This window comes from Oncorhynchus mykiss, chromosome 2 (genome assembly GCF_013265735.2).
Source record: "Oncorhynchus mykiss isolate Arlee chromosome 2, USDA_OmykA_1.1, whole genome shotgun sequence".
Taxonomy (NCBI): Eukaryota; Metazoa; Chordata; class Actinopteri; order Salmoniformes; family Salmonidae; genus Oncorhynchus; species Oncorhynchus mykiss.
The window spans coordinates 16,103,249-16,117,773 of NC_048566.1; the positions used below are offsets into that span (position 1 = coordinate 16,103,249).

General features: G+C 44.8%; 2 protein-coding genes across 6 annotated transcripts in view; one reads left to right on the forward strand and one right to left on the reverse strand.

Moving 5' to 3' along the window:
* Positions 1-4,784, reverse strand: part of LOC110534219 (cingulin) — a 28,220-nt gene extending 23,436 nt beyond the window's left edge. For 3 of the 5 annotated variants that reach the window (XM_036939385.1, XM_036939379.1, XM_036939418.1), the window contains exon 1: positions 4,702-4,784. In XM_036939385.1, the coding sequence (XP_036795280.1) occupies positions 4,702-4,769 (68 nt within the window). In that variant the 5' untranslated portion in view covers positions 4,770-4,784. Of the gene's footprint in view, positions 1-4,514 lie in introns of all 5 variants that reach the window. The other 2 variants (XM_036939394.1, XM_036939402.1) reach the window with 1 other exon arrangement.
* A 778-nt stretch (positions 4,785-5,562) lies between these two features.
* Positions 5,563-14,311, forward strand: LOC110536089 (SH2 domain-containing adapter protein E-like). The gene is made up of 6 exons (XM_036939430.1): positions 5,563-6,666; positions 9,202-9,328; positions 10,336-10,584; positions 10,847-11,171; positions 12,731-12,850; positions 13,251-14,311. The coding sequence occupies exons 1-6, from the start codon at positions 6,193-6,195 to the stop codon at positions 13,441-13,443; spliced, it is 1,488 nt and encodes a 495-aa protein (XP_036795325.1). The 5' UTR covers positions 5,563-6,192; the 3' UTR covers positions 13,444-14,311.
* Positions 14,312-14,525: the final 214 nt, after the last annotated feature.

Here is a 14,525-nt window from a genome sequence, read left to right on the forward strand (position 1 = left end):
AAGCAGCTTGGTTTGAAGAAATCAACTGTGGGAGCAATTTTTAGGAAATGGAAGACCACTGATAATCTCCCTTGATCTGGTGCTCCACGCAAGATCTCACCCCGTGGGGTCAAAATGATCACAAGAACAGTGAGAAAAAAATCCCAGAACCACACGGGGGGGGATCTAGTGAATGACCTGCAGAGAGCTGGGACCAAAGTAACAAAGCCTACCATCAGTAACACACTACGCCGCCAGGGACTCAAATCCTGCAGTGCCAGACGTGTCCCCCTGCTTAAGCCAGTACATGTCCAGGCCCGTCTGAAGTTTGCTAGAGAGCATTTGGATGATCCAGAAGAAGATTGGGAGAATGTCATATCGTCAGATGAAACCAAAATATAACTTTTTGGTAAAAACTCAACTCGTCGTGTTTGGAGAACAAAAAATGCTGAGTTGCATCCAAAGAACACCATACCTACTGTGAAGCATGGGGGTGGAAACATCATGCTTTGGGGCTGTTTTTCTGCAAAGGGACCAGGACGACTGATCCGTGTAAAGGAAAGAATGAATGGGGCCATGTATCGTGAGATTTTGAATGACAACCTCCTTCCATCAGCAAGGACATTGAAGATGAGACGTGGCTGGGTCTTTCAGCATGACAATGATCCCAAACACACCGCCCGGGCAACAAAGGAGTGGCTTCGTAAGAAGCATTTCAAGGTCCTGGAGTGGCCTAGCCAGTCTCCAGATCTCAACCCCATAGAAAATCTTTGGAGGGAGTTGAAAGTCCATGTTGCCCAGCAACAGCCCCAAAACATCACTGCTCTAGAGGAGATCTGCATGGAGGAGTGGGCCAAAATACCAGCAACAGTGTGTGAAAACCTTGTGAAGACTTACAGAAAACGTTTGACCTCTGTCATTGCCAACAAAGGGTATATTGAGTATTGAGATAAACTTTTGTTATTGACCAAGTACTTATTTTCCACCATAATTTGCAAATAAATTCATAACAAATCCTACAATGTGATTTTCTGGATTTTTTTTTCTCATTTTGTCTGTCATAGTTGAAGTGTACCTATGATGAAAATTACAGGCCTCTCATCTTTTTAAGTGGGAGAACTTGCACAATTGGTGGCTGACTAAATACTTTTTTGCCCCACTGTTGGTCAACAGATACAAAGGATCTTCAACATTAAGCCTTCTTTCTGCATGCAGAGGCTAATCATCCATAATCAGTTGTAGAAGGCTGAGTTTAAAGCAGTGTTTCTCAATCCCTGGTCCCTGGGAGTATGTTGCTGACCTCCTGAAAATTGATTTATTGCATTCTACAGTTTAATCTAGGCACTTGGCTATTCTAAGGAGGGAGGAGCATTGCTTGCCTGTCCCTGGTACTGAAACATATTGGGAAACACTGCTAGCTTGTGCGTGTGTGAGACAGAGGCTCAGTCTCAGCAGGGAGAACTGACAGTGAATAAGGACCAAACATAATAGGAACACAGGAGTGGACCCCAGTCATTTCCCTCTCCCTTTCTCTCTCATTCCACCTCCCTTTCTCTCTCCCCATCTTTCTGTGTCAGTGTGTCAAGCCACTTCCAACAGGCCAGTTCAGCTGCTAAGCAGTGAAAGGGGACAGTGGAGAGGAGATGGTAAGGGGAGACAGTCAGGGGACAGAGGGTGAGCCCATCCTATTGTCCAAACGATGTGGAGCAGAAAATGAGGGCAGAAACGCTGGGAACGCAACACTCTTCTCCCCCTGGCCCTCTCCAGCTCTCCCTCAGTCTGTCTGTCTGCCTCACTTATTTCACTGTTCTGCACCTGACCCTCCCTCCATCTCTTTAACTTGTCTATCACTCTAACCTCCCTTCGTCCCTCCATCCCTCCCTCCCATCCTAACCTCTCTCTATCCTTTGATATATCTTCCTAACCTCTATCCCTCCCTCCCTCACCTCTATCCCTCTAACCTGTCGCTATAACCTCCCTTCTTCCCTCCCCCTAACCTCTATCCCTCCCTCCCATCCTAACCTCTATCCTTCAATCCATCTTCCTAACCTCTATCCCTCCCTCACCTCTATCCCTCCCTCATCCATCTTCCTAACCTCTATCTCTCCAGACTTCCCTCCATCCCGCTAACCTCTCTCTATCCTGCCATCTCTCTCTAACCCTCCCCTGGGTTCTAAATCTCTGTCACTCTCTCTGGAGAGAAGCACACGAGGCAGCTGACCGGACCTGCAACAGAGATTGACTGTGGATACTTGTCTGAGGTTAAGACCAACAGGCTTCTGTTTAGCCAGTGCTTCACACTATGTACTTTAGAGAGATTAGGTAAAGGACGGTGCCCTGCAGCCTAACAACAGACTAACTACAGTGTGACCAGGTGAGGACTCTACAGTCCTCAGATTACGGACTCCCTTTAGGTGTCAGCATGCTTCAGTTCAGCTGGCGCCTAGCTGAGACCTTTGCTTGAAAAACAAGGGGGGTAAAAAACAGTAATAGTACTGTTTGTCCATTTTGAGATGTCGTAGCCAGTATACACTTCTTCAAAATAGTCTGAATTAATAACTCAAGTAATGTCATTAATTTTGACGTTTTTGCAGAGGAGATCTTAGAGGAAATAAAAATAAAATCTACATCTAAGATGTTTGGTGCAGTTGTCCTTCATCTCTCGTTGAATGACAACAAAAACTGTTGAAGAATCCCTACTGTTGACCAATCCCCGACGAAGGGGCGTAGACTTCGGCTATCCTCAAGAGAAAACGTGTGCCCGAACAGCTAAAACGAACAAAAGTTTAAAAAAAATAAACATTTTAAGTCAAAATGTTGTCGTAATATATGCATAAACTCTTCCAAACTGTTTCAGCTGGGATGCATGCAGGCGCCTTTAGTGTCTCCTAACCCACCGGCTCTGCTCTCAAATTTAATTATCCCGCAGCTTGGAATTCTCAACCCCGAACCTACTTAGCCTCATCATGATACTGGACTGTACTCTACAACCAAGGCCTTGTCCCTGCATATAGGGCAGTGCTTCAGTGAAAGTACCTGAAAGAGGATGGCTTTACATGTGTGTGACTGTCTCCTTCTGTGGTGACACAAATAGATTACATATCATGACTGATGTTGGGCCCTATAAAATCTGGTTTATTTTTTGCCTGATTTCTCCATTTTGTTTTTCTAGGTTTCCATTTTTTCAAAGTTTATTCAGGTTCACTCAAAATCACACTTTAATAGAAAAACAAAAAACATTGTTCAAATATTGTTGAATTCCATTTTAGTGTCTAGATTCTGTGTTCCATCCACAACACAGATGTTTGTAGGGCCCTACTGATGACTGTCAGTCATTTTTTTTTGTTTACCTTTATTTAACTAGGCAAGTCAGTTAAGAACAAATTATTATTTTCAATGATGGCCTAGGAACAGTGGGTTTAACTGCCTGTTCAGGGGCAGAACGACAGATTAGTACCTTGTCAGCTCGGGGATTTGAATTTGCAACCTTTCGGTTACTAGTCCAACTCTCCCACCACTAGGCTACCCTCATGAGTGGCTGATGGCTGAAATACCAAAGACTTTCCACATTAATGCTGCTGTCATTAGAAAATGTAAATAACACACCAACTTGGGTCCCCAAGACAGTCCTTCAGTTAAGACTGTTTCCTTGGTGATTGGCAATTCATCCCATTCTTGACTTAAACCAGACCCTTTTCCACTCCTCTCACACTCAAACAACCAGCCATTTCTTCCTCTCTGAGTCTAATGGCACTCATTGGCATAACAAAGAAGACTTCAGTGTTGCCAAATAGAACACAAACACCAAATAGAAACACCTAATACACCCCTCCAGTCACCGATATTCCACACTGTGATGCTCATATCTTGCATCAGATATGAGACAACACCCTGGCCACTTGGCACTTTCTGTAGGCCACATGTCCATGAGTAATCACTGAATGTTGGCCAATAAAATGACAGAGAATGGTAAATCGCTTAAATAACTTACGTTGGGTCTCTTTTGAACAGAGTTCACTGGCTACATTAAATTCCTCAGTGTATGCGTCATAGTATCATCTAGCGTTAGCGAAACTTGGGAGAAAAGAGGCAGTGAGCAAAGTTGTTGAAGATGAGCTCCGAGAAAGCGTCAAATAACTGACATGTAAAAAGAGAATGTGTGACATTGACAGATGGGTACACTGACTGTACACATGGTTTAAAATGAGAATACCACTACGGGAGAGATCTAGACGAGGCAATGTAAAGATACACCTGCTCCGTGGCCTTCGAATTCTGAGTGACGTTACCCAGCACCGTTTCGCCATCATTAAAAGTAAACTTAGGGTAAGACACCAACAAGAGAGCAAGTTACCAAAGACGGAGCGGACAAATGTATTAGCTAGCTATGTGTCTGTATTGCGCAAGTCAACCAGCTAGAGCTAGCAAGCTAACCCCAAGCTACTGTCATAACTAGCTAGTTAATTTAGCTGTTTGGGTTAGTTCGCTAGCTAGCTTGCTAACTAGAGCGAACTAAACAACATCCAGAAACATACCTGCTATTTGGTCAAAGTAGTACAATTTATCAATTTATTTTCGACTTTCGAGTCCTCTTCTGTTGTTTTACTTGGTGTTAATACAGATAATGTTTAAATCTGACAGAAAATACTTCCGAAAGAGCAGAGCATATCCATAATTCGAGACAGACAGATAAATTCGTTAAATGCAGCTCCAACCTGTTACCTTTGTGACCGATGCCAGACGAGCCGCCTAGCCCCGCTAGAGGGAATACAGGTATTGGTTGAGCACATAGCAGTAGGCGGTGCTCTAGACAGCGCCCGCTTCGAATATTGGTGAGTCTGTCTGTCAATCTGTGATAAATTGACTCAGGGGAGAGGTCTTTCAGTGGTCTACATAAATAGAAATGAAAAACTTTGTGAATGAAAATGCCTAGTGCTGTGTTTGTTATAATAAAATGTTTTAACTGCTAAGAAAGAGGTACGCTAATGCAGAAACAAACGAAACGCATCACAATTTGTGGCATTAATCCGTTTGCGCTCCTCAAATTCCAACAGTCCCATACCAAACAGACCAGTCAGTGTCTCGGCAGGGGAATGGGTAACCGTTCCACTTGATCTACCAGATCCCCAGCAGAGGGCGCCCTTAGCACACATTATTACAGATTATTGGCAATTAGGACAGAGGCCTATGGGACAGTTTATTCTACTAATTTGAATCAACCACTGAAATAGCCATTCGACTCTTTTCCCTACAGAAAATTCTCAACACAAATTACATATTTTCTTATTTTGAAAACATATTTGTTCACACTCATTGTGGTGCCAAAACCTGTGAATTCAAGCAGTGTTCATATTTTTGGATGACATGTTTAATTGCAGCCTATTGTGTTGCACACACCAATTTCAAACAATGTAGGTTAATATTGACTATGTTGATTAATAAATATTGACTATGTTGTAATACGGCTGTGATGACAACTTTTTTTTTTATCATCAATTGAGAAATGCGTTGCCAAAGCTGCCCTGTCTCCTCCCTGTTAGTGAGGCGTTCTTTGACCATTCTGTTGTAGGCTACTCCACCACCACACCCATTTCCCAACTCCACCAAACTCTTTCTCTCACACACGCACTTCTCTCTCCAGCACTCAGCTTTGACAGCCCGCTCCATACACCAGTAGCTCCGGGAATGGGATCATCATTAGTGAGTGCGAAGAAAAACTTCCAGTTCTTCCGATTCTACGCTCTCCAAAGACTACTCTTCAAACTGCGGGGATAGCTTCGAGATAAAGCGATAGCGACTGTCAGAAATATATATTACAGGCGTTATAAGTTGATGAAAGGAGAGGTAACTTTACGCACTGTGGAACGACAAAGCGAAGTGGGTCAAGCGACAAATGGGGTGAAGTTTGGAGTTTAAATTATATGAGAACATTTACTACTGAATTTATGGGGTAGAAATCATTTGTAATAATTTTTTGAAATACATTAACATCACAAAGGGGGTAATTCGGATAAAATATCAGGCGCGCGGCGCGTAAACGTAGACCTATGTGTTCGTGGATGAATGTGCTTGGAAAGTTTTATGTAGTCTAACCAACTATTCTCTGTGACTCGATTGCGGATGATTTATAAACATTAAGACTAAGTAGGCCTAAGAGAGTGTGTTTTGAGCCAAAGCTAGAAACCAAAAAACTGCCACGGATCGTAACCAGCAATGGCAAAGTGGTTTAGTTCCGCCATCAATCTGAAGAACGGGACCGAACGTGTCCGCTCTGCCTCGGAGTCCGGCACTCAACCCCGAACCAGACACGGGTTAACACCGGGGACCAGTCTGAAGGGGAACCGGGTCAAGGAAAGTGCTGGAGGGATGGGCTCTATACTGACCGGAAGAAACCGGAAAAACTCGGCCATCGAACTGGGTCGGAACGGCTCGGGTACTGGCGGGAACTCGTTTAAGGACGGTAAGATCTGGGACAGTCTCATCCCTGGGAAGAGTAGGAAGAATTCCAAGCTCGAGGTGGGGCCATCTGAGGAGCATCGGCCCACCAGGACATCCAGTTTGGCGCATGCGTGCATCAGCAGGATGATCAAAGTGGACAAACAGGACAAGGGTCCCAAACATAGCGGTACAGGTGAACAGGTGGGATCCGAAAACGAGAGGGGGAAGTTGGACATCAAAACAACGATGGTGAGTGGCGCAGATTTGGTACCGACATCTTTGTCAACAGTGTTAGATTGAACAAACAAAAATGAAAAAGGCATTTAGTAGTAATGATATGCTATAATGCTATAATTAGCCCTACAGTGTTATTAGGCTTACTGTAATTCACATTTGATCTTGTTGTTTATTGTCATATGTGTATGGAAGCTCGTTCCCGCCACCGAAGTTATGAGATAGTTAGTCATAATTACTTAATAGCATGTGGTGTATGGCCAATGTACCATGGTGAACTGTAGTATGGTCTGATATACTACGGTTTTCAGCCAATCAACATTCGGGACTCGAACCAACAGGTTTATAAAATGAAATAATGCACGCCCTAGAATGCCCTTCAAGCCAATCAGAAACATGTATTCGACAACGCCATGGTATAACTCATGTTTTGACGATGTTTGAGCTGCTTCTGAAAGCAAAAGTCGAATTGAAAACATTATTGGCATTGTTGATTTAGATTTTCATAATGGCTATGATGGGAATGGTATCAATTTAGTAAACTTGCTAGCTTCTTCAGTGGATGTTGAACACATTTCTAGCAGTAAATGTATTAAATTAAAGCCATGGTATGAAAGGGATAATCAACTCGGGGCTCTATACGTTCTCTGGAAAATAATGTAACTCCGTTGTGGAACGCTAGTGCGTCGTGGAACACACTTTCCACGTTGTTCATTATTTTCCATACAACGCATGGCCCCACGTCGATTATCCCTTACATACGTAACATAAGTCATAATTATGAGATAGTAAATCCGAATAATGAGATACTACGTCATAATTATAAGGTAGTCATTCATTATTATGAGATATGTAAGTTATAATTATGAGATAATAAGTCTGGATCATGGACATTGAATAGTCCTGCAGGTCACGACCCCTTTTAAAAGGGAAATCTGTGATTCAAACAATAACAAAGCCTACTCCCCGCCACTTAATTGGTAAACAGCTGAGGAATGGGGCAGGAGAAATGTAACCACTCTTAAATACATAGATGCAAGGACTCTCACAAACAGATGTAGGATCTTCATTTGATCCTGTATGCTACAGCAGGAATAGAATCCTGCAGCAACAGGAAATGTGAATTATTATGTGGATTATAATTCATGGCCATTTTTTGTAGGGGTTGATACAGTTTTAATTATGGCAAATCAAGTCTGTTATTCATTAATTGAATTAAACAGGCACCAACTCACAAAAAACAAAACTCTTCAGTCCATTAATTTGGAACAATATCACCACAAACTCACTCTCTCTCTCTCTCTCTCTCTCTCTCTCTCTCTCTCTCTCTCTCTCTCTCTCTCTCTCTCTCTCTCTCTCTCTCTCACACACACACAGACACACATACACACACACACACACACACGCACACACACACACACACACACACACAATCTGTGATTCACGTAATACAGATCGCCTAAACATATCTCCTAATAATGACTTACTATCTCAGAATTCTGACTTAGTATCTCCTAATAATGACTTACTATCTCAGAATTCTGACTTAGTATCTCCTAATAATGACTTACTATCTCAGAATTCTGACTTAGTATCGCAATATTATTACTTACTATCTCATGATTATGACATACTGTCTCATAATAATGACTTACTATCTCATTACAATGACTTACTATCTCATTACAATGACTTACTATCTCAGAGTCAGATTTTTTTAAAAGTGGGTGGTGGGAACGAGCTTCCATACATATATGTGTGCACTGATATAAAGAAAGAACTGTAGCTTGGAGAGCTCAGTCTCTCTCTCCCACCTCAGCCTTTGTCTCTACTTCTCCCTCCCCCTCCTGTCTCTCTTTCCTCACCACACAATGCACTGTGCTTTTATAACCCGCTGCATTCATGCCACAGCGCTCGGGACCAGCCGTACAAAAAACACACAATGAGACCTAACCTCTTTCCCCAGTCTGTCTTCCTGTGTCCCTTCCCCTCCTGTTCCCTAACTGCTGTCACCCTCACACACAGACACAGACACACATAGACACAGACACACACACAGACACAGACACACACAGACACACACAGACACACACACACACACACACACACACACACACACACACACACACACACACACACACACACACACACACACACACACACACACACACACAATACCTCTTTCTCCTCCTATATTTCTTCCCCTAGTGAAGGCTATGTTTGAGGCATCATCTAACACTGTGGAGACTGTAGCTCTCCCACAAGTAGCTCAGATCACTGTGGCGCCGCTTTGATGAAGATCATACAGGCAGTCAGACAGACACGTAAACACTCAACACACAGAGCCATGGGAGGGAAGACACACACAGAGCACAGAGCAGGGGAGATTCCCCAAGAAACATTCCCAGTTCGTCAAGGGGACGTCTCCATACCAACTAGACTGTTACAGGTTAATTACATAGGTTATTGCAGTTACTCTGGCAGAAGGCCTACAGTATAGTACTATGAAGGGTAGGTAGAGCATTTAACAACTTCTCTCCCACTGTGTAGCTAATTATTCTGGAGGACTATGCTGACCCGTTTGACGCAGAGAAAACGAGAGAGCAGAGGGAGGCGGAGAGGGAGGGAGAGAACGATGGATACATGGAGCCCTATGACGCCCAGGTTATCATCACAGGTCAGTAAGGTCAGGGGTCAGATCTTGTCCTGGAGAGCTACAGGGAGTCCAAGCTTTTGTTCCAGCACAGCGCTGATACACACTGGCTTAGTTAATCAACGAATCAGGGCTGGAGTTAGTGCTGGGCTGGAACAAAAGCCTGCACCCCCTGCAGCTCTCCAGAATCAAGGTTGTAGACTGCTGCTGTTAAAAGGTTTTTAAAGGATCGGACTAGAACGAGACCCTCCGCTCTCTCTCCCCTGACTTCCTCCCTACTGGCGGTTGCTATGGGAATGGTGTTGTGCTGCGACAGTGGGTGCAGCTTCCTCTTGGATTTCCTGTCTCCTGCCTCTGTTTCCTTTACCCCATTCTCTGGAAAGGAAGTTACCTCCAGTTTCTTCCCCCCACCCCTTCCATTTTACTTTACTTTTGTGTGAAAAGAACCAAAAGACCCCCATCTCCCATCCCCCTCCTCCTGGTCTCACCCAATCACTTCCCAGAATTCAGGAAGAGGTCTGTTCTGTCATCCATTCAGGCTCTGTGTTGACCTTTCTTCCCGTAGCTCCATTGTTTAGTCACACAATAGCCCAGACACACAGGCTACCTGACGGCCTCCACAGACATGTCTGACCACATCACAAGCTACTAAGCTATGTGTTATACTCTTAGAAATAGGGGTTCCAAAAGGTTTCTTCGGCTGTCCCCATAGGCTGTCCCCATTGGTTCCAGGTAGAACCTTTCTTGATCCAGGCAGTACTATTTTGGGTTCCATGTAGAACCCTCTGTGTAAAATGTTCTACCTGGAACCAAAAAGGGTTCTTCTAAAGGTTTTCCTATGTGGATACCCGAATAACCCTTTTAGGTTCTAGATGGCATAGTTTTTTCTGACAGTCTACAACTGAACAATGGATCACAATCATGTCACATTAGCAGTAACGTTGGAATGGCAGAGTTGAGGGTTTGATATCCACATGGGTCAAACAGGCCTACCAAATAATGACCATGTTATTTTTATTATGACATTGTAGGTATTCGTAGGCGGGGCTCCAAGGACCTGCTGAAGGTGTGTGTGCTGCTTCCCAAGGGAGATGGAGAAGGGGGCAAGCCCGCACCCCCCCACATCTACGACACTCCCTACGAGGGGCTGCTGGAGACAGATGGGGAGGCAGGAGGGGTGTGGATCCCTGTGACACGGCCGGAGTCAGACCCTCGCCCCCCTGGAGAGTATGAACTACCCTGGGAGTGGAGGAAGGAGGACATCGTCAGAGCACTGACAGGTAGATATGTTTTCCAGAGGGAGGGAGGTAAAGGGAGGGAAGGAGGGCGGTAAAGGGTGGGAAGGAGGAAGGTAAAGGGAGGGAAGGAGGGAGATAGAGGGAGGGAAGGAGGGAGGTAAAGGGAGGGAAGGAGGGAGATAGAGGGAGGGAAGGAGAGGGAACATATTGGGTACAACAACGATACACAAACATACACAGTTCTCTCTCTCTCTCTCTCTCTCTCTCTCTCTCTCTCTCTCTCTCTCTCTCTCTCGCTCTCCAGCCCAGTTTAAGAAGGGAATGAGCAGTTTGCCCCCTAAAGAGGAACCTCCTCCACCCATCAGACAGCAGACTCTCAGTCATCAGCAGACCCTCAGACAGAAGACCTGGAACAAGAAAGTCCTCGTCCCCTCTCCCTCCTCCCCTACTTCCCCCATTCTCAAACTCTCTCCTCCCTCACCACTCTCTCATTCCTCTCCCCCCTCTCCCACCTCTCACTCTTTTCCCACTCCCAAACTTTCCCCATCCTCTTCTCCTCCCTCCACCACCTCCACACCCAACGCAGAGACAGCCAAAGTGGACCCCACCCTGCCCCTGGAGAAACAGAGGTACGGGAAGAGGAGAGGGAGAAGGGAGAGGCTGGATGGGGGGGATTGAGATACACTATATATACAGCAGTATGTGGACTTAAATTAGTGGATTCGGCTATTTCAGCCACACCTGTTGCTGTCAGCTGTATACATTTGAGCACAAAGCCATGCAATCTCCATATAGACAAACATTGGCAGTAGAATGGCTTACTCAGTTACTTTCAAATGTTATTGGTCACATACACATATTTAGCAGATGTTATTGCAGGTGTAGTGAAATGCTTGTGTTCCTAGCTCCAATAGTGCAGTAGAATCTAACAATTCACAACAATACACACAAATCTCAAAGTAAAGAATGGAATTAATAAATATATAAATATTAGGACGAGCAATGTCAGAGTGGCGTTGACTAAAATACAATAGAATACAGTATATACATAAGTGATGAGTAAAGCAGTATGTCAACATTATTAAAGTGACCAGTGATTCCATGACTGTGTACATAGGGCAGCAGCCTCTAAGGTGCAGCGTTGAGTAACCAGGTGGTAACCGGCTAGTCATAGGATGCCACCTTTCCAACAAGTCAGTTCGTCAAATTTCTACCCTGCTACAGCTGGTCAACTGTAAGTGCTGTTATTATGAAGTGGAAACGTCTAGGAGCAAAAACGGCGTAGCCGTGAAGTGGTAGGCCATGCAAGCTGAAGTGATGTAGTGCGTAACGCCTAAAAATATACCTGTCCTCGGTTGCAACACTCACTACTGAGTTCCAAACTGCCTGTGGAAGCTACATCAGCACAAGAACGGTTTGTGGACTCTGGAGCAATGGAAACGTGTTCTCTGTAGTAATGAATCACGCTTCACCATCTGTCAGTCCAACGGACAAATCTTGGTTTGGCGGATGCCAGGAGAACGCTACCTGCCCGAATGCATAGTGCCAACTATAAAGTTTGGTGTTGGAGGAATAATGTTCTGGGACTGTTTTTCATGGTTCCGGCTAGGCCCCTTTAGTTCCAGTGAAGGGAAAGCTTAACACTACAGCATACAATGACATTCTAGACGATTCTGTGCTTCCAACTTTGTGGCAACAGTTTGGGGAAGGCCCTTTCCTGTTTCAGCATGACAATGCCCCTGTGCACAAAGCAAAGTCCATACAGAAATGGTTTGTCGAGATCCGTGTGGAAGAACTCGACTGGCCTGCACAGTGCCCTGACCCCAACCCCATCTAACACCTTTGGGATGAATTAGAACAGCAACTGCAAGCCAGGCCTAATTGCCCAACATCAGTGCCCAACCTCACTAATGGCCTTGTGTCTGAATGGAAGCAAGTCCCCGCAGCAATGTCCTAACATCTAGTGGAAAGCCTTCCCAGAAGAGTGAAGGCTGTTAAAGCAGTAAAGGGGGGACCAACTCCATATTAATGCCCATGATTTTGGAATGAGATGTTTGATGAGCCGGTTTACAATATGACATTCATCCTCATCCATTCTACTGCTCTGAAGCTCTAAACATTGTATGTATGTTTATTTCTCCCTCTCTTTCACCTCATTCCTCTCTTCTCCCCTCTCCCCCTCCTCTAGCTGGTACCATGGCAGTGTGAGTCGCCAGCAGGCAGAGGCTCAGCTCCAGCGCTGCAGGGATGCCAGCTTCCTGGTTAGAGACAGCGAATCAGGGACCAGCAAATACTCCATCGCGCTCAAGTTAGTGTGTTTCTGTGTGTTACACTTCTCACTCTTCAGTGAGCACTCATCATTAACCGCTATACACACCACAGACATGGAGGGTGAGCAGCATGTGTTGGAATAACTAAGCCCCTAACCCTTTGCTACAGTACAGACATCCAGACTAGCCTCTAGTTATGTAGCTATAGTTCCACATCTCCCCCTGTTACTGAAGTAATATGGTCCCTCTCTCTCTCTCTCTCTCTCTCTCTCCCTCCCTCTCTCCCTCCCCTCTCTCTCTCTCATTCTTTCTCTCTGTCTCTGTCTCTCTCTCTCTGTCTCTCTCACTCTCTCCCCCCCCCTCTCTCTCTCTCTCTCTTTTTCTCTCTCTCCCTCCCCCCCCCCCCCCCCCCTCTCTCTCTCTCTCTCTCTCTCCCAGGACCAGTCAGTGTTGTGTCCATATCATCGTGGCCCAGACTAAGGGCAGTAAGGGTCTGGGTTATACTCTGGACCAGAGTAGCTGTGTGTTCAACAGTATACCAGAGGTGGTGCATCACTACTGTACACACAGACTGCCCTTCACTGGAGCTGAACACATGACCCTGCAACACCCTGTCCCCAGGCCACACTGAACACACACTGAACACACACACACACCACTGCAAAGGAGTAGCAGGTCTCACCCAAACAGCCTGAGAGGTACAGTATCATCTTGAGTTTCTCCAATGCACAGCCTAGTGGTCAAACCCTCACACTGCATAGCACAGAGAACGTTTCAGGAGGGAATAATGTTCTGTACTATGTATGATGTCATGTTTCATATGGGCCCCAGAAAGAGTGGCTGATGCTTTTGCAGCGGCTAATGGGGAGCCTGATAAATACCAAATGCCAAATGTTCAGCTAGTTAGCCTAAGTACCTGTATGTGTCGTGTGCTCTGGGTAATATTAGGCCTCATTGATTTGATAGCTGTCTGTATTATCATCAGACACATACAGTATGGTGCCTGTTAGACAGAAAGAAGTATGATCTGTTTTTGATGTGAATGTATTTGCACATGTGATGGTTTCTGCAATGACCCAGGCTTGTTACTGTAATATCCCAGCCTTGTTACTGTAATAGCCCAGGCTTGTTACTGTAATATCCCAGTCTTGTTACTGAAATAACCCAGGCTTGTTACTGTAATAGCCATGGAGCCAAAGCTTGGAATTGTAATATCCCAGGCTTGTTACTGTAATAACCAAGGGTGTTACTGTAATATCCCAGGCTTGTTAATGTAATAACCCAGTTTTGTTACTGTAATAACCTGGGCTTGTTACTGTAATAACCCAGGCTTGTTACTGAAATAACCCAGGCTTGTTACTGTAATAACCCAGGATCTTTACTGCAATAACCCAGTCTTGTTACTGTAATAACCAAGGGTGTTACTGTAATAACCCAGACTTGTTGTACAATTCATGAAATACTGTAATGTTGCCTGGAATAAAGTGAATGTGCATTTAGTTTCTTCTGTTTTTTAAATAAAGGCAATTTAATAATTATGACACAGACACACAAACTTGAAAATAAACTTGAAAATAAAAGAGAGCCGCACACTCTAGGAGCTCAGATGCAAACAGACACACACACAAACACACACATGCACACACGCGCACACACACACAAACACACACACACATGTACACACACAAGCACACAGACGTGCGCGCACACACA

Excerpts from the sequence above, each read along its gene's own strand:
- LOC110536089 (XM_036939430.1), top strand. The coding sequence starts at position 6,193 with ATGGCAAAGTGGTTTAGTTCCGCCATCAATCTGAAGAACGGGACCGAA. Across the intron at positions 9,329-10,335 it reads CGCCCAGGTTATCATCACAG|GTATTCGTAGGCGGGGCTCC; the intron begins GTCAGTAAGGTC and ends ATGACATTGTAG. Across the intron at positions 10,585-10,846 it reads CATCGTCAGAGCACTGACAG|CCCAGTTTAAGAAGGGAATG; the intron begins GTAGATATGTTT and ends CTCGCTCTCCAG.